General features: G+C 43.3%; 1 protein-coding gene and 1 long non-coding RNA gene across 5 annotated transcripts in view; one reads left to right on the top strand and one right to left on the bottom strand.

Annotated features, from left to right (window-relative positions):
- PAM16 (presequence translocase associated motor 16) overlaps positions 1 to 23602 on the top strand; it is a 100488-nt gene that overhangs the window by 75216 nt on the left and 1670 nt on the right. Inside the window, exons 16-29 of one of the 3 annotated variants that reach the window (XM_075179432.1) lie at positions 336 to 511; positions 1056 to 1161; positions 1920 to 2006; positions 4279 to 4421; positions 5304 to 5408; positions 5587 to 5672; positions 5798 to 5939; positions 6582 to 6671; positions 6830 to 6946; positions 7054 to 7189; positions 7369 to 7457; positions 7789 to 7875; positions 21571 to 21655; positions 22860 to 22999. In XM_075179432.1, the coding sequence (XP_075035533.1) occupies positions 336 to 511; positions 1056 to 1161; positions 1920 to 2006; positions 4279 to 4421; positions 5304 to 5408; positions 5587 to 5672; positions 5798 to 5939; positions 6582 to 6671; positions 6830 to 6946; positions 7054 to 7189; positions 7369 to 7457; positions 7789 to 7875; positions 21571 to 21655; positions 22860 to 22999 (1589 nt within the window). Of the gene's footprint in view, positions 1 to 335; positions 512 to 1055; positions 1162 to 1919; positions 2007 to 4278; positions 4422 to 5303; positions 5409 to 5586; positions 5673 to 5797; positions 5940 to 6581; positions 6672 to 6829; positions 6947 to 7053; positions 7190 to 7368; positions 7458 to 7788; positions 7876 to 9052; positions 9646 to 20153; positions 20261 to 21570; positions 21656 to 22859; positions 23000 to 23602 lie in introns of those variants that run through there. The other 2 variants (XM_075179430.1, XM_075179431.1) reach the window with 2 other exon arrangements.
- LOC142097529 (uncharacterized) lies at positions 17546 to 20297 on the bottom strand. Of its 2 annotated transcripts, none has more exons than XR_012678199.1 (2): positions 20122 to 20297; positions 17546 to 18580 (listed from the first exon to the last, which is right to left on the bottom strand). It is a non-coding gene; the product is annotated as an uncharacterized LOC142097529 (long non-coding RNA). The 2 variants fall into 2 exon arrangements; XR_012678198.1 differs by lacking the exon at positions 20122 to 20297 and adding an exon at positions 20027 to 20113.

Raw genomic sequence — 23602 nt, 5'->3', positions numbered from 1 at the left:
CTCACGAGATCTCCTCGGTAAGAAGCTTCCTGTGCGCCACGGAAGCACTACAGTGATGGAAGAATGGAAGGAAGTAAGCGCTTTTGGGGGGCTCATGAGGGGGGGGGGGGGCTCCAGTCTCTTAATCCGGCCCTGATGATGCCCCAGCGTTTACCTCCTGGAGTTTGATGCAAACCACTCTAGATGGAGGTGGTCGATGTGGCTTATCCAACCACCTCCCACAACCCTGCTGCAGCTTACATTCAAACCCCAGGCTCCAAGGCCTGGATTATCATGGGATTGTAGGCGCTTAGCTAGCTTTTATCTAAAATAGACCTAATGTCTGATTCTCACAGGTCCCAGCTCCCGGTTCCGTCATACTCAGGGGACTGTCCTCCACCGTGACAATCACATTACTAACCTGCGAGGGGTAAGCCAGAGCACACCGGGGGAGAGTGATGGATTCTGTGTAAATCACCAACGACTGGCGCTTCCTATGGCCGCTCCTGGGGGGCAGGTGGCAGTCTTGGAGGTAAGTGACCTCTCACATGTGTGGCCAGATTGGAAATACTTTATTCTGCTCCTAAGATTTTTGTTTTGTTTCTATAATCTGCTAAGTGATGGGACAGCTAGCGTGCTAGACAGATTTAGTGCTGACAAGTAAAAAGAAATGGATTAGCCAAAAATTGGTATCTCATGTTGATAGCCATAGATTGTAAGCTTATTTGGGCAGGGCTATCTTCTGTTACGTCACTTGTTTGTATTATCATCCCATCAATGAACAGTGCTGAGAAATATGTTGGTGCTTTATAAATAAGAGATAAGAATAATAATCAGAGCCAGATTTTACAGTCAGCGGCTATCAGCAGTATTTGTCAAGAGTTCTGGTAGCAGTCCAGATTGTTCCACGTAGAAGATTGTTAATTCATACTTGGAGAATGTTTGACCTATTTCAAGAAGCAAAAAAAAGAAGTTAATGACAGAGTCTATTCATATAGGCCTTAGGGCCTAACCTATAATCATAGGATTGTGTGTTTCTATGGATAATTCAGCAGAAGATTATATCTTGTTCACAGCTGCTGCAGACCGGGCGTCTCCCAGATACACTGCCCACTCTCCAGAACACGGCGCCTGTTACAGATCTCACATGGGACCCATTCAACCCTTACCGGCTGGCCATTGGTATGACCGTAACTACAGGGCTATATTTATTATGGGGAGAATTGGAAAGTGATGTCAGACAACAGTTCCATTGCCTTATCAATGCCATGTTTCTGTTTTGTTTTTCTGTTGTCTTTTCATGTTTTGTTAGTCCCTTATTTACTTGGATGGAGATTTTTTCTTCTTGTAAAGATGCATTAAGACCTAAAGAGGTGAATTTTTTCACTCACCCCTTTAAAATGGCCGCAGAAGTGGGTTTTGAGCTGGAGGACCAATCAGAAGCCTCAATGTCTTTGAATATCAGATTGGTCCTTCCACTCACACACCCCATCTGCAGTGCACACAGTCCCGGTTTTCGTCCAGAGCTGAAACACTAAACACCTTAGTAGGAGTAATGTTTGCTTCATTAGACTTTACCTCCTCTACTTGTCTATACATAAAACTTTAAGAATTCTAAGCAAGATATTTTCTCCACTTTTTTTTTTCTTTTTAGTGTCAATGTATCTCTGTTCTGTGACCCCCAGATAGGTAGTACCCAAAAAGTTTATGTTGCATCTCTAGCAGAGAACCCCAAAAACTAGTATCTGGATCCCAACCGGCTGTGCACCTGGTAAATACCTTTTTAGAGAGATATAAAAATGACAACCCTGAGCCAGAGAGACTGTACAACTGATGCAAGCCTGTCTACAATACCCACGCCTATTAGTTGTTTAACACTTGGTGGTGGTAGTTATGTTTGTTATATTTATTAATTCACTTGTTTCTTTCCTCCATATCAGCCGGAGAGGACGGACGGATACGGGTGTGGACAATTCCCCAGGATGGGCTTAAGGAGACACTTACTGAACCCCAACTTGTGCTTGCTGGTAAGAGGTCACACATCATACGGTAATGACTGTTCTTACAGGAAACATTGTTAATAATTCTTACAGGGTCGTACAGCTAAGATGCATTGCATGCCGGCCACAAGATTTGGACCTTCCCCCCCCCTCATCAGGGCACTATGGGCTGAAAGCTGACAAATCCTGTACATAGCATTTACTGCTTCTTAGTAGAACAACCCCATCAATGGATCATACGCTGGGACACACACAGTACAACCAGCACTGATACACACACACACAGTACAGCCAGCACTGATCATACACTGATACACACACACACACACACAGTACAGCCAGCACTGATCATACACTGGGGGACACACAGTACAGCCAGCACTGATCATACACTGGGGGGGACACAGTACAGCCAGCACTGATCATACACTGGGGGACACACAGTACAGCCAGCACTGATCATACACTGGGGGGGACACAGTACAGCCAGCACTGATCATACACTGGGGGACACACACACGGTACAGCCAGCACTGATCATACACTGGGGGACACACACACACAGTACAGCCAGCACTGATCATACACTGGGACACGCACACAGTACAGCCAGCACTGATCATACACTGGGACACGCACACAGTACAGCCAGCACTGATCATACACTGGGACACGCACACAGTACAGCCAGCACTGATCATACACTGGGACACACACACACAGTACAGCCAGCACTGATCATACACTGGGACACACACACACACACACACACACACACACACAGTACAGCCAGCACTGATCATACACTGGGACACACACACAGTACAGCCAGCACTGATCATACACTGGGACACACACACACAGTACAGCCAGCACTGATCATACACTGGGACACACACACACACAGTACAGCCAGCACTGATCATACACTGGGACACACACACACACAGTACAGCCAGCACTGATCATACACTGGGACACACACACACAGTACAGCCAGCACTGATCATACACTGGGACACACACACACAGTACAGCCGGCACTGATCATACACTGGGACACACACACACAGTACAGCCAGCACTGATCATACACTGGGACACACACACAGTACAGCCAGCACTGATCATACACTGGGACACACACACAGTACAGCCAGCACTGATCATACACTGGGACACACACACAGTACAGCCAGCACTGATCATACACTGGGACACACACACACACACACAGTACAGCCAGCACTGATCATACACTGATATACACACACACACACACACACACACACACACACACACACACACACACACACACACACACACACACAGTACAGCCAGCACTGATCATACACTGATACACACACACACAGTACAGCCAGCACTGATCATACACTGATATACACACACACACACACACACAGTACAGCCAGCACTGATCATACACTGATACACACACACACACACACACACACAGTACAGCCAGCACTGATCATATACTGGGACACACACACAGTACAGCCAGCACTGATCATATACTGGGACACACACACACACAGTACAGCCAGCACTGATCATACACTGGGACACACACAATACAGCCAGCACTGATCATATACTGGGACACACACACAGTACAGCCAGGACTGATCATATACTGGGACACACACACACACACAGTACAGCCAGGACTGATCATATACTGGGACACACACACACAGTACAGCCAGCACTGATCATATACTGGGACACACACACAGTACAGCCAGCACTGATCATACACTGGGACACACACACAGTACAGCCAGCACTGATCATATACTAGGACACACACACACACAGTACAGCCAGCACTGATCATATACTGGGACACACACACAGTACAGCCAGCACTGATCATATACTGGGACACACACACACAGTACAGCCAGCACTGATCATATACTGGGACACACACACAGTACAGCCAGCACTGATCATATACTAGGACACACACACACACAGTACAGCCAGCACTGATCATATACTGGGACACACACACACAGTACAGCCAGCACTGATCATACCCTGGGACACACACAGATTAGAGCCAGGAATGATTGATGTTAGCTGGAGGAAACAGAATGGCTGTGGAATGCTCCTGGACCAGAGAAGCAGCCTGGTTACCCTATAGGCTGCATAAACTATGAAAGAGGTTTACACACCTTATGTAAATAAATGGGACATAGTTTCACTTTAGGCACAAAAGACAGTTTATTCTCAGCACATTTACGATGTAACCCTTACTCTTGTTCCACAGCTCACAACGAGAGGATTTACACAGTGCGATTCCACCCCTGCGCCTCCGATATCCTTGTCTCCTCCTCCTATGACCTTACTGTGCGAGTGTGGAACCTGAAGACAGGAAGAGATGCTATAACCCTGCAGGGTCACAAAGATCAGGTGACACCTTCAGACACAGACTTATACATGCAGAGTACTAGAAGTAATGCCATGCTATAAATCACATAGGATAAAATGCATTCAGACATAATATACAAGAAGAAATATATCAATGTTACTATTTATAATATAACTTTACATATTCCCTTTGTGGTTAAATGCTGATTGCGCTCTTGACAGCAGTCGGGTCGGAGGAATGTGAAAGAGGGTGGGGCATTTGGTGTCGGAGAAGGACATATCTGATTGGCTGTAATCCTCAGAAGGTACCACATGACTGGTGACCATGGTTCACCAGTAATCAGGTGACTCGTTTTCTAGTACTAAATGCCCCCTCTTCAAAACTTTTGACTTGTTGACTGCTCTTTAAATCATTTTAAGTAAGGGAAGTATGTAACTTTATTTATGTAATAATGGCAGTGATGAGAACATGAACTCTTGTAATGTATCTAGAGTAGGGGGCATATGTAAAAGACAAATAAGAAAACCTGTGCAAATAATGTATTGCCTAAAATTGCACACATTTGTGAAACAGAGTGTTTATAAATGTCGTCTTACTAGCACCTGGTGCTTGTTCTACAACAGGTCCAACCTGTCACTGGTAAAAGTGTCTGAATAGCTGTTTTTTTAATGTGTAAGTGCTGTTTTACTTTGGTAACCTGTGCAGAGTTCACCACCTGTAGTGTAATCCTCTCCCTTTAATATCATTTATAGAGTCTGTTATGTGGCTGAATGCACTGGGGGTGATACAGGATTACGTTTAATAGGAGTACAGGAAACAGATATATAATAAAGCAGGGACTTATTATTAGGGTTGGTTTTCCTGATATAGGGAAGAGAGTCTTCAAAGAACAGCCGGATCCATTAACCATTTCTCTTCTACAGATCTTCTCTCTAGCATGGAGTCCGGACAGCAAATACTTGGCTACTTGTAGCAAGGACCAGCGCATTCGCATATATGAACCACGGGTTTCCAGACAGCCAAAGCAGGTCAGGCCTTGTGTTTAAAAAGGATTTTTCAAAACTGCTATATGGGTATCTCAGATATTTGCTTTAATTTTGTAAAGGGTGCCATTACTTTTATTACTTGTGCACCCCTTTTCAGAAATGTCCCCCATAGGGTTATTTAGTTCAAGTCATGTGATTCTTCCTCTAACTCTGCTCATAGGAGGGGCCTGGACCTGAAGGTGCGCGTGGAGCCCGCATTCTCTGGGTGTGTGATGGCAAATATCTCCTTGTGTCTGGATTTGACAGGTGAGTAGAATCAATGATACCCAGTTTCTGAATACTTCTGAAAGAACCGTGCATATAGGTCATAGCTGACAGGAAATGCATCTGGACACCTGTACAATGGCTAATAACAATATCGTTTTTCACAGTCGAAGCGAACGTCTGCTGACCTTGCACAGCACGGAGGACTTGTCACGCGGCCCTGTCACCATCCTCAGTCTTGACGTGTCACCTGCCACACTAATTCCGCACTATGACCCAGACACTGGGCTCCTACTGCTCACTGGAAAGGTAAGGGCCTTGTGGTGACTTTTAGGGTCATGTATAATGCTGCAGTAATAGGAGCAAAATCGCGTTTCTAAGAATTTTGAATGCAATTTACCTGTTACTACAGTATTTATAAGCATTGTGAAAGTAGATAACAAATTATTAAGAACATGGATATAGACAAATGCAATTAAGAAACATTTGGACTACTGTGTCCATGTACAGTATGTACATACAATATACAATTATTTCAAAAACTCTCATGACTCCGGTTGTTCCTCAGAGTGTGACTGTCACTGTGAGATTCAATGGGGCTTATGTATGGATGTATATTAACAGGTGTTGTTCATGTTGCAGCTATCTTATCTGGTAATGTGCCGCTGTACTGAGCTGATATCTACATCTCTGTCTTAGTAGCGTTCGCTAACAGGAAAGCCCAGATTTAAATTAGTTGGACACACAGAGACAGAGCAACAATCTTTTAGGCTGATGGTGCGATTTGACGCTTGTCAGAATGAGGGTTGTGTGCTGCGTAGCCCCACACACTCTATAGACAAGTGTAGGGTACACTTTCATTGTGTCTTATGTCTCTGGTCCTAAGCATCTCTACAAAGGACACACAATGCAATCTCTTGATGTGACACTGACGGCTGTAATTCTCCACAGGGTGACACCAGAGTGTTTCTCTATGAGGTGACACCAGAGACCCCCTATTTCCTGGAATGTAACAGCTTCACCTCTAGTGAGCCACACAAGGTGAGTCAGCTGACCATATCCAACCAGTAAAATACCTGCTGGTCCTCTATAAGAGGAATATTCACGAACATAGCAGCTATAGCTGTGATATCTTGTGGTGCTTTGCTATATGTATTAGTGTATAACGAATATCACAGAACTGTCCCCTCTTATTGCAGGGCTTCCAGTACCTGCGGAAATTGGATTGTGCTGTGCAGGAGGTGGAGATTCTGCGCGCCATGCGTTTTTGCTCTACCTCGCTTGAGCCTGTGGCTTTCCGTGTGCCACGTGTTAAGGTGGGTATTGCCTGTATTTCTGAGACATGGAGAGTTATAACACCAACTACCGAAGACCGATCTGGTTTGAGCAGTGTAATATTGGTGGTATTATCTTGTCTACACAGAAAGAGTTTTTCCAAGACGATGTGTTCCCACCCACACGTGTGACATGGGATGCAGCCTTGTCATCAGAGGAATGGCTTAGTGGCAAAGACAAACACCAGCACAGCATCAACCTGTGCCCTGCTGGCATGATTCCAGGTAATGTACCTTATTGAGCATTGCTGCGGAACCTCCTTCGTTCATCGGATATTCTGAGCAGAGAACTTCACCGCGTCCAGTTTCTTTCATCCTCCACAGAGCATTATACACTAAGCCTTCTCTGCTGCTTCTATCCTTTATACTGGCAAATGTTATCAATAATCCTTCTCTCCCCTCAGTCAGCCAAGCTCCTAAAGAGGCCCCACCCAAGAAGACCCCCTCTTCTGTCTACATCCAGGAGAAGACTGATGAACAGAAGAAAGAGGAGGTCAGATCCCAAACACCTGTATCTTTTGCAGCAGTAGTACATCTAGTAAATGTTGTTAGCAGGGACATACAGTGTATATATACTAGTAAATATATAGCCATTGTCTGTATAAGAGGCATCACTTTTGTGTTCTAAACCAATACTTATGAGAGTGCATCCTATACTACTAAGAACCATTACAGCACTGAGGCACGAGGCACTGTTTCTTAGTGCATTGATAGACTGTATGCTCATCAATATTGATTCAGGTCAGGAAATGGCTCCATCTAGTGTGTGCATGGTGACCATTACATGTATGCATAGAGCTCACACTTCTCTCTCTGTTTCTCAGCTACTGAATGCAATGGTGGCAAAACTGGGCAACCGGGACGATCCTCTGCCCCAGGATGCCTTTGAAGGGGTAGATGAAGACGAGTGGGTGAGTAAATTACATGGACATGAGATGATCATAAGTTTCATTTATTTATTATCTTGTGGTTTTAGCAAAGCATGAACATGGTAAAAATAAGCTAAATTGCTCCAGACACTTGCAAGAAAGAAAAGGAGTAAATGTCCTAACACACGTAACAGCTGTTTGTTGCTCCTTACAAGAACAGTAGCATTGATCACCCAAGCACCCGCCCAGGGGGCAGCATAATGTACAATTCAAGAGCCATTCAGTCAAATCGAGGAGCCAGTAATATCTCCCACACAGATCTTTAATTCTTTTAATAAAATGCGTGAGCCGACGGGACTTTAAAAACTTGGACTCATCTTTCCCAGGGGTCCTATGTAGCAGCTTTCAGCTGCCTCTTGTGGGGCTCCCTCAGTCATGTTGCCCACAGATGCGGGGAGCCATGCTGGAGCGTGCATGGCAAACAGATAGTCTGCAAGCTGAGGTCCAGGGTGGCTGCTGTGTAAAGATGTCTTGCCCTGCAGTGGTTCCATCTTACTGTGCATTCCCAACGCTTGTGCAGTGAGAGGCTCTAACTCTTAGAATTGTCTCTTATAACTAATCTTAATAATAATTAATGTCTTTTCTGATTGGATTTGGTCAGCACGGTGGCTTAGTGGTTAGCACTTCTGCCTCACAGTACTGGGGTCATGAGTTTGATTCCCAACCATGACCTTATCTGTGTGGAGTTTGTATGTTCTCCCCGTGTTTGCGTGGGTTTTCTCTGCGTGCTCCGGTTTCCTCCCACACTCCAAAAACATACTGGTAGGTTAATTGGCTGCTATTTAATTGCCCTTAGTCTCTCTCGATCTGTGTGTGTGTATGTTAGGGAATATAGACTGTAAGCCCCAATGGGGCAGGGACTGATGTGAGTGAGTTCTCTGTACAGCGCTGCAGAATTCTATATATATAAATAGATGATGATGATGATAGACTATAAGCTTCAATGGGACTGGGGTGATTTTCATATTCCAGTTAGATGCTTCAGTTCGGTTTACACTGAATCTATACACAGATCTCAGTAGATTCACATTAAAACACTTCTCTGCAAATATCTGCATGCTAGCACGTCTCTGTACCACACATGTACATAGAGGAATGTACAGAGCCACGCACAAACGCTCTTTGTTCTCTTGACAAGTCTGTGTTTTGTCTTTTCCAGGATTAGTCCTGACCCCCTGTGTTCCCAGCTGCCTGCTCACCCTCACCTCTCTCCCATATAACTGGAAAAGGCTTAGGCGGCAGCTCTGCTTCTGATACATTCCAGTCCCAGGGAAAAATAAACTCAGGTCAACTGTTTACATCCTCACAGCATTCCTGGCAAGTCGGAAACTGGATGATTGTACCCACAAGAGCAGCTCGCAGCACGTGCACTGAGCACACGGGCATCGTAAGAAGTCATCTGGTGTATGATGTCATTTTGTATTTGCCTCTTGTGTATATAAGATTGGGTACACTTGTGATTTTATTAGCACAGCTGTCAGAGCAATCTTTATCTGATTTACAAACCTGTATTGTTTTCAAAGCTCAATGCATGAATTTATACAATCGGGGACAAAATCCAAGTTTCTTCCCAGTTACCTAGTTTTGAATAAGGGAACAAAGCTAATGAGATATCCTGGTAACTCCCTGTCTAATGTTTACCTGCTATGTAGAAGCCATACACTATACTAACACAGGGACTACTTGCAGCATTGCCAAATCTACCCTGCTGAGCAGGGCCTGCCTTATCTTCTAATAAAACTGTCAAAACATCACTGTCTCTGCCTGTTGTGTTCAGCTCTGCTCTACAGGGCTGGGGTAAAATATATATGAGGACCACTAAAGGTAAAGCACACTCCTAGCAAGAAGACCAATACACATGCAGCAGTGTCATGGATGAGTAACAACTGTAAACACTAAGTGGAAAATGTATGAAAAATCTGTTTTTTTGTGCAGTTTGGAAACCGCCACATATCACGTGGTTTTCAGCCCCAATCTGCAGGATTTAATATACTGCGGTTTGGAGACGCATGCAATACACAGAGGCAAAAAAAATTCTGATCATGCACCACAGTTTCTGCAGCACAGTAGTCAGCAAACCGAACATAATACAATAAATACAACTACATATTGGAACAAGAAAACCTACTATAGCAGGAGACATAACTTAGAAAATAAAGAAACATTACAAGAGGACAAGGAGATGAGGATATGAGATGGAAAGTAGAGAGGGCCCTGCTCTTGAGTGCTAACATTCTAGAGGGGAGAGGAGACAATGGAAGTGGTGGAATGGGCAGGTGGAACGTGAGGACAGAGATGTCTTGGGATGGGACTGGGTAGGAATAATGTGAGTTTTGAGGGAGCGTTTGAAAAGATTGGAGGTTGGGACAAGTCTGGTCAGATGGGGTAGGAAGTTCTAAAGGTGGGGAGCAGAAGAGATGAACTGCTGCAGGAGGGGTTGAGAGAAGGAGAGGAGAATGTCGTTGACAGAAAGGATTGGGTATGTAGGGGAGAATTTCTTGACAAAGTTGTAGATGTAGTAAAGGGAGGTGTTAACAAGGGCTTTATAGGTGAGGGTAAGCATCTTGAATTGTATTCTGGATTGAATGGCGAGCCTAGATTAGACATGATGCCGCATTCATCACAGATTGCAGGGGTGAAAGACACATAACAGGCAGTCCAGAGAGTTGCAATAATCAAGGTGGGAGATGACAAGAATGTGGGTGATGATCTTTGAGACATTGAAGGCAAGGAAAGGACAAACCTTGGCAATGTTGTGAAGACTTCAGGGATGCCCAGAGGATCTGGATGTGGAGAGTAAAGTTGAGGAAGGAGTCAATGATGACCGCGATGATGTCAGTGATTGCCCAGGCAGTGTGCATGGGAAACGGAAGAGGGTCACGTTGTTAACTTTGAAATAAACGGGAGGAGGGGACATGAGAATGGTTGGCGGAAAGATGACAAGCTCAGTTTGGATATATTGAGCTTGAGGTAACGTTCAGCCATCCAAGTAGAGATGCCGTCGGATACATGGTAGAGGAGAGAAGGAGAGAGGTCAGGGGAGGAAAGGTAGAGAGTCTTCAGCATAGAGGTGATACTGCAGGCCAAAGGAGTGAATGAGTTGACCAAGATAGGATGTATAAAGGGAGAAAAGTAATGGGCCATGAACAGAATCTTGGTTGACCCCGACCGATGGAGGAAGAGGAGGGGAGTAAGCACCTGAGGAAGAGACACTGACACGATCCTGCACTCACCTGAGCCTGCGCGATGTGTGTGCGACCCGGTTTAATCCAAAAACAACCACCTGGTTTGTTGAAAGTGATTAAAACTTTCCCTGTCTACCTCACATGCTATATTTGTCCTCACTAATGCTATCACCAAGATTTTTCTGAAGAGCTGATACTCTCCCTTTATCCAGGGCCGTAACGAGGGCGGTGCGGCCGGTGTGACCGCACAGGGCGCAAAGCCGAGGGGGCGCCATGGCCGCATGTTATTTGCGCTATACAACTATGTGCAACATGCCATGTACCAACTCCCGAGGGTCGGTCAGGAGCTGCAGCATGTACTGCCATCCCCGGCGCAGGGTCTGTGCGAGGGTGTAGCGGGACCCCCTCTCCTCCGGACATCAGCACCTGGAGATCTGTTAAAGCCACAGATGCACTGGCCCAACCGAAAACAGGAAACTGTACCAAATGATAAGCAAAAGTGAGATTAGGGCCATAAATCACAGGAATACCCACAAGATGTACTGGACCGAAGGAGTATAGGTAGGAGCTTAGCGTTATATATATATATATAGATCACTTTTGAATTGGACAGGCTAAGTCACATGACTGCTACTATATAATTACATGCACGCTCGCCATTATAGAGAGCGGGCAGTGGCAGGATCTCCAGACATCTGCTGCTGGAAACCAGGTCCAGTAACTGACAATTGGACTTTGGGTCCAATACCTGACATATTGTTTTGTTTCAATTTCTTTCCTCCAACTAATAATGTGATGATTTTTCAAATGTTCACATTCATTTACTTTTTCTGTCTTGGTTGAAAACATGATTTATAATGATCAGCTTTTCTACAGCACTGTAACGTGTATTCTCAAACTCTCTGTCACCCCCCTTCTGACATGAGTTCACTTTGCACTGTATCAAATTCAACATTTGTTGCAGCATTTAGAAGTTTCTATGTGTGTTAAAAAATAAAATCACAATCAATGGTAGCGCTAATTAGCATCTATCAGAACATTCAGCAAACATCTGCCATGTTTGAGGTGTTGTCAGATTAATGCCTTGTATAATTACTATAGAATACTGAGAGTAGAGCGCTGAACATTAAGGGCCTCATGACACAGTTAGTGTGTACTACACGTGTGTGACTATCATGTACAAGGAGTCGGTGTACTGGGACTCTCAGTACAAGGAGGAGCACCTCCTTCCCCTGGGGACAGCACGGTGGCTAAGTGGTTAGCACTTCTGCCTCACAGCGCTGGGGTCCTGAGTTCAATTCCCGACCATGGCCTTTGTGTGGAGTTTGTATGTTCTCCCTGTGCTTGTGTGGGTTTCCTCCGGGTGCTCCGGTTTCCTCCCATACTCCAAAAAACATACTAGTAGGTTAATTAGCTGCTATCAAAATTGACCTTAGTCTCTCTATGTATGTCTGTGTCTGTGTGTATGTGTGTGTGTATGTTAGGGAATTTAGACTGTAAGTCCATTGGGGCAGGGACTGATGTGAATGAGCTCTCTGTACAGCGCTGCGGAATCAGTGGCGCTATATAAATAAATGGTGATGATGATGACATGACTGATTTGGGGGTTATCCTGATTTCGCACACATGTGGAGAAGAGAGCTGGGATCTGGGATCTGAGGGCTGGTGCTCGGTATTTTTATATTTTATGTGACTTGTTTTCAGTTATGTCCCAAAACTGCACAGAGGTTCTTATGCTCTCTTGTCAGTACCCGCCACCTGTGATGCTGCCATTTACTATAGGGTCTGAATGAACTCCCTGTATGAGTAGTTGTAGTCACCACTGTATAGTGCAAGCTCAGGGCTGCAGGATTGTTGGAATAAAACAGGAAGCACTATAAAAAATAATGATTGGAGTTTATTTTGTTTTATTGAGCAGACGCTGACAATCGCCCTCTTCTTCTGTCTCCTTCATTACTTATAACTAATTAGAAAAACCTACCAGTCCTCCACTTAACCATTTCATGATGTAGTATACCTCACCCTCTCTTATCCTCCATCTCTGATTCTTGCCCTCAGATCCCCTTACCTTGGCTCACCCCCATGTGTCAAACGTTTGTCTGCCCCTTTCCCTTTAGATTGTAAGCTCTAGTGAGCAGGGCCCTCTTCCCTCCTGTTCTCATTACCTATAACCTCTGCTCACCAGTTACACTGTGCACCTCCTGCTTGGGCTCTCTGCACATTGACTCCACTCCTCCATTGTCTGTGCACCTCTTTCAGTGGCTGTAAACCTGTTAGTTGTGCCCACGCTAATGGGCACAGGTTTCAGCCTGCGCTGACTATACCCCTTGTACCCCAGTAGCTGTGTGAGTAGTAGTGTTACACAATGTACTGTCTTGTTGTTTCATTGGGCTGTATCTAGGGCAGTGTGACCTACCAGGGCGCATTGCCAAGCGTTTGTAATGGCTGGGAAAGAACTCCTACACCTAACAAGATAGGGGCGGGGGGCACTGGTGCGCTTTCTCGCCCAGGGCACTAACATTTCTAGTTACGTCCCTGCCTTTATCCAAACTAATCTCTCACAACTTGCTGGTGGAGCATGAATTCACTAGAACACTTCTCAATATGAAATTAATTCCCAGAAGTGAATGTTAATCTAACTCTGGTAGATTAACAGAACATTTATACTCCCCTTCCAATGTGATGTCAGAGCCAAAATTACTGTGTAAATGCAAATTGGTTTCAAAACACATTTCCTCTCAGGATATCACCTCCACACAACAGGTCATGAATTTCCCTTCATTTACGTATCTGACATGAATACTGTATGTATAATATTTGATATTTTGTATTGGGCACTCATCTGTAGGTAAGAACACACATCTGGATCTCTCTGTACATAAATACATCATGGGGAGAGATAACAAAGTGATTTTGTCCTCCCCTCTCAGGTTTTAATCCATGGTTGGAAAAATAGTTCATTTGAGGCACACCAAGCTAATACTGTGAATTAAATCACAAACACCTATTTGCAGTTCTATATGACTAGTAAGTAGCATGTATATGACACCTCTATCTTCTAGAGCAGTGGTCAGGGGACGGGTAAATTACCTCAAATGGGGTAAAAATGAAATTCCTGGGGGTAATGCTGCCTATTCACATGCTGTCAGATTGTAGACCCCTTTAAATGTGAAATTGCTGTTGTACCAGAAGAGCCTCAGGGGCTGGCAGAGGCACTTCTTGAGCTTCGGTGCAATAATGAGGCACGTATTGCATCTGAAAACAAAGCAGATCTGTCATATTTTTGGATGTCAACCGCTGCAAAGGCATTCAAAATTGCACATGAGGAGGCAGTCAAAAAGTTTCTGCCTTTTGCAACAACCTACCTTTGCGAACAAGGATTTTCCACTCCAATCGATTTCTCTGCTTTGTTTTTATGTTCGTTAGACGCTGAAGACTGTATCCAAATTGCTCTGACATTAAAATGCCCCAATATTGATGCTCTCGGATCAAAAATGAAGCAACATCATTTCTCCAAAACCTGAAGTTATGAAGTTGAAGCTTTCAAAGAAATTTTGAATAGATTTAATAAAATTTTGAATTCCAATAATAATATATGATTTCCTTCCTTTCAAATCAAAGGGGTAACGTCGGCGTATCTAAATATATTTTGGGGTAAAAGGTAAAAAAGTTCCCTGACCCCTGTTCTAGACGGTGGCAGGGAAATTGTTACCTGCATGACTGTTTTCCCTGCTCACCTGACACAATGCTTTCGCTCTGACGCGATGATCCATCTGTGTTACCATGGTGGCCCCCTTTTCTGTGCTGTACAGTAAAAGTGTATTACTGGAGGGTTAGGCTCCACCTGAGCAGCTTCCCCAGCCACCCTGTGTGACCAGCTGAGAGGATTGTGACCTTTAAAGTCCCTGTTCTTCCCCTTGATCATTCACCTGACTGAGCCCAGCTCCCAGCCCATAGTCGGAGACATACATTTGCACTATAAACCTCCTGTCAAAGTTAAGAGAGTTTTGAGCAAGTGTAGATTTAAAAGTAGTGCTTCCTCACAGTCCTATGTCCAGGGGCTTAACTATGATGCTGAAATGGGGTACAAATTTCCAGTAGTATATATCCTTATATCTCTAACCTCCTCGCCATTCACACTCCTGCCCGCTCCCTGCGCTCAGCCAACGACCGCCGCCTCTCTTCCACTCTTATCACCTCTTCCCACTCCACAATCCAAGACTTTTCCCGTGCAGCCCCCCTTCTCTGGAACAACCTCCCTCGTTCCATCCGTCTCTCTCCTACTCTGTGCTCCTTCAAACATGCACTCAAAACTCACCTCTTCCTCAAAGCCTACCAACCATCTACTTAACCCCCATCTCCTCCCTTTAGCTCGTCCTCCCTTCTCCCCTCTAGCCTCAACTGGCTCCTCTTGTGCCTGGTCTGTTTACCCTCCCTTAGGATGTAAGCTCATATGAGCAGGGCCCCCTCCCCTCCTGTCTCCATACCTGTTCTTCCGCTCCGTCTTTACTGCATATGACTAGCCGGAGTATCTGAAGTATTGGTACTTTTTGTTCATTGTTCTGTATGGTTTCACCCTGTATAGTCCACTGTTAGTACTGTGTGCGGCGCTGCGAATACCTTGTGGCGCCTGACAAATAAATGATGATAATAATAATAATAATAATAATAATGCCAATTTTAATTTTTTTCATTCTTATGGTTAAACCTTCCCCTGTTATTCTATCTAGCACATTACTCAAGTAAATCAAATGTTCCTTCCAGGACTAGCACTGTCATCCACGTAGGTTACTGTGTACCCCTCTGTGCCCTCTAGCAGGCTACCCACTAGTCGCCAGAAGCATCTTTTACTCCAAAGGACATGTCCAGAAACTCACACAGCTCAAAGAAGAACTGTCACTTTGGAATTGGGCTAGGAGAGGATATGGATATGATAAGCTTATAAGGTGGCCATGTCTTAAACATAGAGCTTCAAGAGTACATATCAAATATACAACTGAGCATGTTTACATAATGCAGCCATTTTACTGCTTCTCTAATTCCTTCTTACTGCACATCTATTATATTTTAAAGGTCTTCATCCAGAATAAAGTCCAGAGCCAGGTCTGCCTCCTTGGACTATACCTAACAAACAGGGCCGTCCTTGTAACCCATAACGTATAGAGCTAGCCCAGATCTCTGAGTGGGCACAGTGCCAGTTATTGAGGAGGACCCATAGACATTGTGGTGGAACAGGCACCATCTCCCATGGCTGGATAGGAGTAGAGCTCCTGCCATACCGGGGCTCTTACCGAGGTGCTGACGGCAGCCCAGGGAATCTAGGTATCACAGAGTACAGAAGTAGTATATGAACTGTGAGGAGTGTTCACATTCACCAATACCCGCATCATTATCCTCAGCTCCCTGGACTGAAGCTCAGCCAAATACAATCAGGTTATTTACTTCAGAGAGGTGCTGGAATCACAGAGGTTAGTAATGTGACAAGTACAGCAACAATGTAATGAAATACTGAAATGTGAAAGATATAAAGTTTACAATGTCAGCATTAACCTCTTCATTAACATAAAGGGTGTTTTATTTACAACAATGTGCATAAGATAAGACACAGAGGACATGTGCTCAAGACTTCAGGACAAAGACTGATGGGTCATTCCACATCAGATCACCCAAAAAACATGAAATGTCCACCACCCATCTTAGATTTTTTTGAAATTTTTTTAGTTAAAAGAGAATGTCAAAACAACTATTTCTGCCAAATATCTCGACTGTCTGACAATTAGTTGATTAAATATTGATTTTTTAATTTATTAAATAATTTACTAATCGCAACTTCTTTATCCAGTTTATTTGAAGTATCACGGGTGTTTATTAAGGAATCACCACAAAATTTGAACTCCCAAGGTAACTCTTCCTCCCAAATCCAAAAATCCAAACCAAATTACTTTATCTGCCTCATGTTTTGCGTTACTGCAAAAACGCACGGTTTTCGAATAGAATTAAAAACACTAGGTTCAATTGACATTAGGGATCCCATTTTTTTGGGTGTGTTTAAAAAAGGTATATACTACTACCACAAAAAAATAAGCAGGGAACTCTGCTGATTAAATCAATATTTAATCAACTAATTGTCAGACAGTCGAGATATTTGGCAGAAATAGTTGCTTTGGCATCCTCTCTTACCTACAAATTTTTCGTAGAAATCTGAGATGGGTGGTGGACAGCCCTGGTTGAACTGACATGGAATGACCCTGATGTAAGTTCTGTCTTGGAGGCTTGAACCATATAAATGCTGCCTGTACATGATGTACTGAAGGAGATAACAGAACCATCTCTCCAGAGGTTTTACAGTATGAAGTAAGAGGAACTGTCAGAGAAGATCTCACCGGCCTTCCAACAGGACCTTACTGATACCTGCAGCTTCAGGTCTCCTCAGGCTGGGATCTGGCAATAAAAACCAAAACTGAAAATAATATTTTTCTGGCCCCGCAGAGAGCTTTATTAACATGAATGCAGCTGCTGAAAAATAGGATCTGCCAAACCACGTAGAAACCATAAATATTTATATACAACAGAGTTTAGGTATCAAGCAATCAATTCACATATCAACAAAACGACTCTGAATCACAAATGACACATCAAATAAGAAAAACGTACATTTTTTTAAGTTATAAAACAACCGTCAATTAAATTTACGATAATGCAAGATGATTATTTTTGTCATCTGGGATCTGTAGATTGCTCCATCTCCAGTGGGGTCTGGAGCAGCGCAGGTGGCTGGTCCATAGTGCGTACGAGGAGCTCATGGATGCAATTCTGTAGCTCCTGCACATGTTCCTCCTCCCTGCTCAGCTCAGCCCCGCTCTGCAGCAACATTTGGATCAGCTCCTTAGAAGTAAGGTCATATTTGGTTGTCTGGTCTGGAGGACGTGGATCTTTACGTGGCTCCTGCTTCTGTTTCTTGGAATGTTCTGCACCGTCACCAAATGAAACATCTTCAGATCAGTGCTGGCTGGTTTCTCTGGCTTCTCCTTAATGTGTTCATAAGTAAACCAGCTGCCGACTTTCCCTCTCCCTTTTTTCTTTAGGGACCGTGGTGGCTTTGGAAGAGGCACGTCTGTGTAGACACGGCTTCCATTTATACACAAAAATGATTTAGTCAGTGTCCAAATGAGCATTGCTTGGGGCAATGGCTGAAGAAGAATCCATGTTAAAATGCTTTTTCACTTTCAGCATGTCTTTCAGCTTTCCGAATAGGGTCTAGGGTTGATTTTGATGGAACGGTCAGACAAGCTGGCCTGGCTATCAGAGGTAGGCTGACCTGTCCAAGGAACTAGTTCATGCCAATAAGCACAATGCATGACAACCAGCTTAAGTTGACAGTTCTCCCCTCTCTCAATGGCTCCAGGGGACAGTTCGAAATAACATTACTCCTTTTCTGGAGAGCCAGGGGTCTTCTCCGCCACTGAAGTGCTGTACTTATATCCTGGGCACATTTCTTAGACCTGCAACGATAATTGATCACACAAGACAATCAGTTGCATATAATGAATACTTTAAATACAGTAAGTGATTTTCCAATGATTTATCTGGAGTTGGATTTATACTGTTTTTAGATTGATCTTATTTGCTATTATTTTTTATTATATGACATAAGTGTACGATAGAAAAATAAAGTTCTCTCTAAACACCAAAAAGGTTTTCCCCTTTTCTATGGCCAGGTTACTAAAAAATTGATGTGAAGCTGAATAATTAAGGGGCAGACACCATGAGTATGAGAGAAACACTATTTATAGAGTCTTCTCCTCAACAAATTATCTTTGAAAAAGTCTCACATTTCGAGACAAATATCGTCAGTTAGACCAACCTGCCAAGATAAATTGAGACTAAGGGGTATATTTACTAAACTGCGGGTTTGAAAAAGTGGAGATGTTGCCTATAGCAACCAATCAGATTCTAGCTGTCATTTTGTAGAAAGGATAAATATAATGATTGGTTGCTATAGGCAACATCTCCACTTTTTCAAACCTGCAGTTTAGTAAATATACCCCCGAGTGCTTAAATATTTGTACTGTTCATGCTTTACATTTTGGATAATAAGATTTCACATGCAAACAAGTGTTACCATCTTCACCTACTATTTTGCCCATTAACATCTCCCCAAATTGTGTATTAATCAGTTACATAGGATGAGAACTTGTGAATAGTTGTGGAGGAGGTTCGGACCACAGAACTGTGCAATGTCTCTGTAAGTGGAATTTCGACCCCCTTTAGCAACATGTTAAAGAAACTCTGGGATCACATTGTGACTTGTAAATTCCTAATGAATATCTATTACAGCTATTGACATTTTCTTGGTTCATACTTATGTGACTTGTTTCCCACATTTTTGGACCTGAATTTGTAAAGAGAGTCCTATTTACAGGGAATTAAACAGCTTGATGTTTATTCATGTAAATTTTCAATGTCTTTTTGCTTCTCTTGAGATACATGCTGAAATTCTGGGATTGCTAAGTGCCATTTTGAATATTAACTGTGTGTTATAAGTATGGTGCAGTTAAATAAAAAGATCTTAATGAAGCTAATTCGGGGTTATCTCTCACATATTCTGGCATTAACAGATTTAGGGCTAGATTTACTAAACTGCGGGTTTGAAAAAGTGGAGATGTTGCCTATAGCAACCAATCAGATTCTAGTTATCATTTATTTAGTGCATTCTACAAAATGACAGCTAGAAGCTGATTGGTTGCTATAGGCAACATCTCCTCTTTTTCAAACCCGCAGTTTAGTAAATATACTCCTTAGTTTGGTTTTAATTTTATTTACTGCATCGATATATATTTCTTTACATCTATTTTTAGTACATCTGCTGTATGTTATTTCAAAAATTCTGGGCCCAGTGTAGTCACTAAAGACTGTATATTACATTTATATTATATTCTATTACATACACCCTGTGCCCGTGTGTGAGGGATACTCTACACGAGGTGTGACGATGTATATAACACATTACAGCAGCTTCATATTAGCGCGCTAAGAGAAGTACCCGGATATAACTCGGGCCCAGGTCACATGGCGCGCCGACGTCACGCGGTCACGTGTCCGTGATGTCATCAAGGTCCTTCTGCCGGTCAGGAACCGGCCGCCCCAGCGTGTAATAACCTTGACGGCACCGGAGCAAGATGGTGAGTGTCACCCGCCGGCCCCACACCACACCCCTGTGCCGGGTCACCGGTCCCCTCACTGGCATTACACCCGCTGACACCGCGCAGCCCCCACGTGTGTTACATGGAGGTGTCATCATGCAGCATCCTGTCCTCTATCACTGACTGCAACCACATGACTACAAGTCCCAGCAGTGGCTGGAGGGGGGGTGCTGGGGCTACCACAGGGGGCTCACACGTAGTCCCTGTCAGCTCATGGTCACAGGGGGGATTGTTTATGGTCTGTCCTTGTGTATTACCTGTAATCTCATGGTCCTAGATTATTAGTGTAGTGCAAGGTGGGAATGTAGGAGTGAGGGGATGACATATGTAATGGGAATTTGTGTGTGAATGGGATTTATTCACTTTACAATGAAGGCAATAGGATAAGTGGTGGTATGGTACACACCTGTATACACCCCCACTTCCACCTATGTATGTATGTATGTATGTATGTATGTATGTGTGTATGTATGTATATATATATATATATATATATATATATATATATATATAATTTCATATCATAAATACCCTTTAAATTGTTACAAAGTGCAGTCAGCAGTTATTGTGCCTACTACACACATGTACATGCAGCTCTGATATATTTGACAAGTTTATATTCCTCAAAACATTGATAAGCAACCTGTGGCTTGCCAGCTGTTGTGGAACTATAAGTTTCAGCATGGCCTTTTTTTGTGTACTGGAGGAGTTAGTGCTTATGTTCCCTTTTTGACCTATCGGAATAAATATCTTAATTTTATGACTACTCTATTGAAAAATGTACCATCTCTATGCTGGTGACACCCAAATCTACCTCTCCTCCCCTGACCTCACCACTCACTTAAGCAACAGCACAAGGCTCAGTATGTCCAAAAATGAGCTCATCATCTCTCATGTGGTTGACAATATCATGATTGGTCTCTCCCCTGTTCCCCTTGGTGTCCTCTTCAGCTTCACTCCACATATTCAGTCTATTGTGCTGCCTTGTTGCCTCCTCCTTCAAAATATTTTCAAGCATTCAGACACGTACTTGCATATATGCAAATGGGCAACTTTTAAATTCAATTCTAAATCATCCCCTTTGTGAACAAGCTCTAATAGATTGTACATATTTGTATCAGTATACGTTGTATGGATTAAGTTACCATGGTTAAATACATGTTGTTTTTTCCCTACATTAGCCCTTTTGGAATGCAATCTGAAGCACCATCTGAAAATCCCTTGAATTTATCAGTTGTACCTCACCAGCAATGTATTTATATAACATGTACTTTGATACTACCCCACAGGCGAGATACTTGGCACAGATCCTGGTGATGGGGGCACAGGTTGTGGGACGGGCGTTTACAAAGGCTCTTCGCCAAGAGTTAAATGGTAAGTGGCCAAAGTACAGAATAGATTCCACTGTCTTTTTATTCCTGTTTTTGAAGAATATTGTGAGTTTCATGAACGTGAAATGCTGTCAAGTATTGTGTTATATTTTAGGAAAGAGTGAACTGTATTATTTTTTTGTTGAATGTCCACCTGTTCCTTAACTTGAAGCAATAAATAAATTGCCATTGGCACCAATGTGCGTTGTCAGAGTAATTGTTCCCTTTTTTTTTTTAATTGTTAGCGTGACACATTTTACCAAAAATATACATTCAGAGCATTTATTTTTTTTATTGGAGAATTTGTTTGTGCTCAAAGATTACAGGAAAGTACCTGCCAGTGTGTGACAAATCGCCATGGAAGCCTCAGTGCCATTTTATTGCTTGTGTGGTTATAATGCTGTCTTTAATTGCATAATAGAAGTGGTATATTCTTCTTATACATTCCAGGAGAAGTTGTCACCTGGGGTAAATTACTCTTTTTAAAAAAAAAATTAAAAAGCTCTTGCAATAATTGCGTATTCCCCCTATTGCAGAGCTTACACTTCAAGAGATGCGTCTGGTTTATGCCAAGTCATCAGCAGTTTGTATTAGCACCTGCCATCTAGCAGGTGATGGATGCATCAAAAGATACACCTACTACCAGGGATATATATGCATATTTCCACAGGGCTGTGTGAACACCACTGTACTGTAGTAGGGCTGCGTCTGCACACCCTTTACCTCCCCTGTCATAAGGAAGTGTAGATTCCAGATAGGTGGAAGTGTATGTTTGTACATATGCGTCTACTCTCTTTGTGGACATGCACAGTGCCAACTTCCGCTACGCAAACTGGAGTTGGTTCAACTTTACGTCAGACCCTCTATGTACAGTTACCTCACTGCAAGCTATTGTTCTCTCTTATCAATCATAGTAGACTAAGATATTCTGGCTGTAATACAGCGCCACATTCTGACAGGAAGTTTGGTGTGTGTAAGGAAAATACTTCCCCAGGTTGGAAACTGTATTTGAAACCTTCCTTGATCAGATTAGCTCCCAAAACATTTCTTACCTGTGAATGTATTTTTGGAAGACCAGTTATGTAACGCAAATGGAGGCAGGCTTATTGGTCTTTTATGCATGTTTAAACTATATTAATGCTTTAAAATAACAGGTATTTATGCTAATATGTTGCTACTCTCCTCCTTAACTCTCTTTGCCCTATCAGCAAGCAGAGTAGCAGCTGAGGCCAGAGGAGGCCGAGCCGGGAAGGAGTCTGCGGCAGCCAGCAGCCTGTCCGGAATAAGCCTGCAGGAGGCCCAACAAATTCTGAACATTTCCAAAATGGACCCTGAAGAGATCCATAAGGTAGCGCCTCAACAGGACGCAGATGTTTGTTTTTACATTGAAATAGCTCAAACTACCTTTATAAAATATACCGTTAATTATTTCCAGATGTACTAACTGCTCCACGCCAGCAGCCTGCTGTGACAATAGTCTGTCACAAGATGGAACCTTAAATACTGGAGATGTTTATACATTTGTGCCCATATGGTACATGATTTAAGGCGTAACATCAGCATCATTGAATTTTCCAGGCAATCTTTCCCTGGGGAGTTTTGAGAATGAGCCAGACTTGCACAGGTTATAAAAACCTTTTCCTATAATCACAATACCTTGACACCAGCGGCTCACTGGGACCATGTATATGTATGCACTAAACTATCACCTACTGTTTGTTTCTTTCTGGGCAGGGAACTCGTATTTCTCCTAGTACTAAACTTGTATCGCTCCCTTTGCTGTGCTTTGTAAATGTGTAACATCAAAGGACTTGTATTTGGAGGGGGAGTCAGTTGCTTTGTTTCTAGTCAGATTAAAACAATGTGCTTGTACAACAAGGACATCCCTCAAACACCCTCTTCTGTGTATAAATCTTATGGATGGTTGTGTGTGTATAAAGTGGCATAAACT

Source organism: Mixophyes fleayi, chromosome 7, assembly GCF_038048845.1.
Source record: "Mixophyes fleayi isolate aMixFle1 chromosome 7, aMixFle1.hap1, whole genome shotgun sequence".
In the NCBI taxonomy this organism is placed as follows: Eukaryota; Metazoa; Chordata; class Amphibia; order Anura; family Limnodynastidae; genus Mixophyes; species Mixophyes fleayi.
Note: the sequence above shows the minus strand (reverse complement) of the source record. Positions and strands in the feature narration are given on the sequence as shown.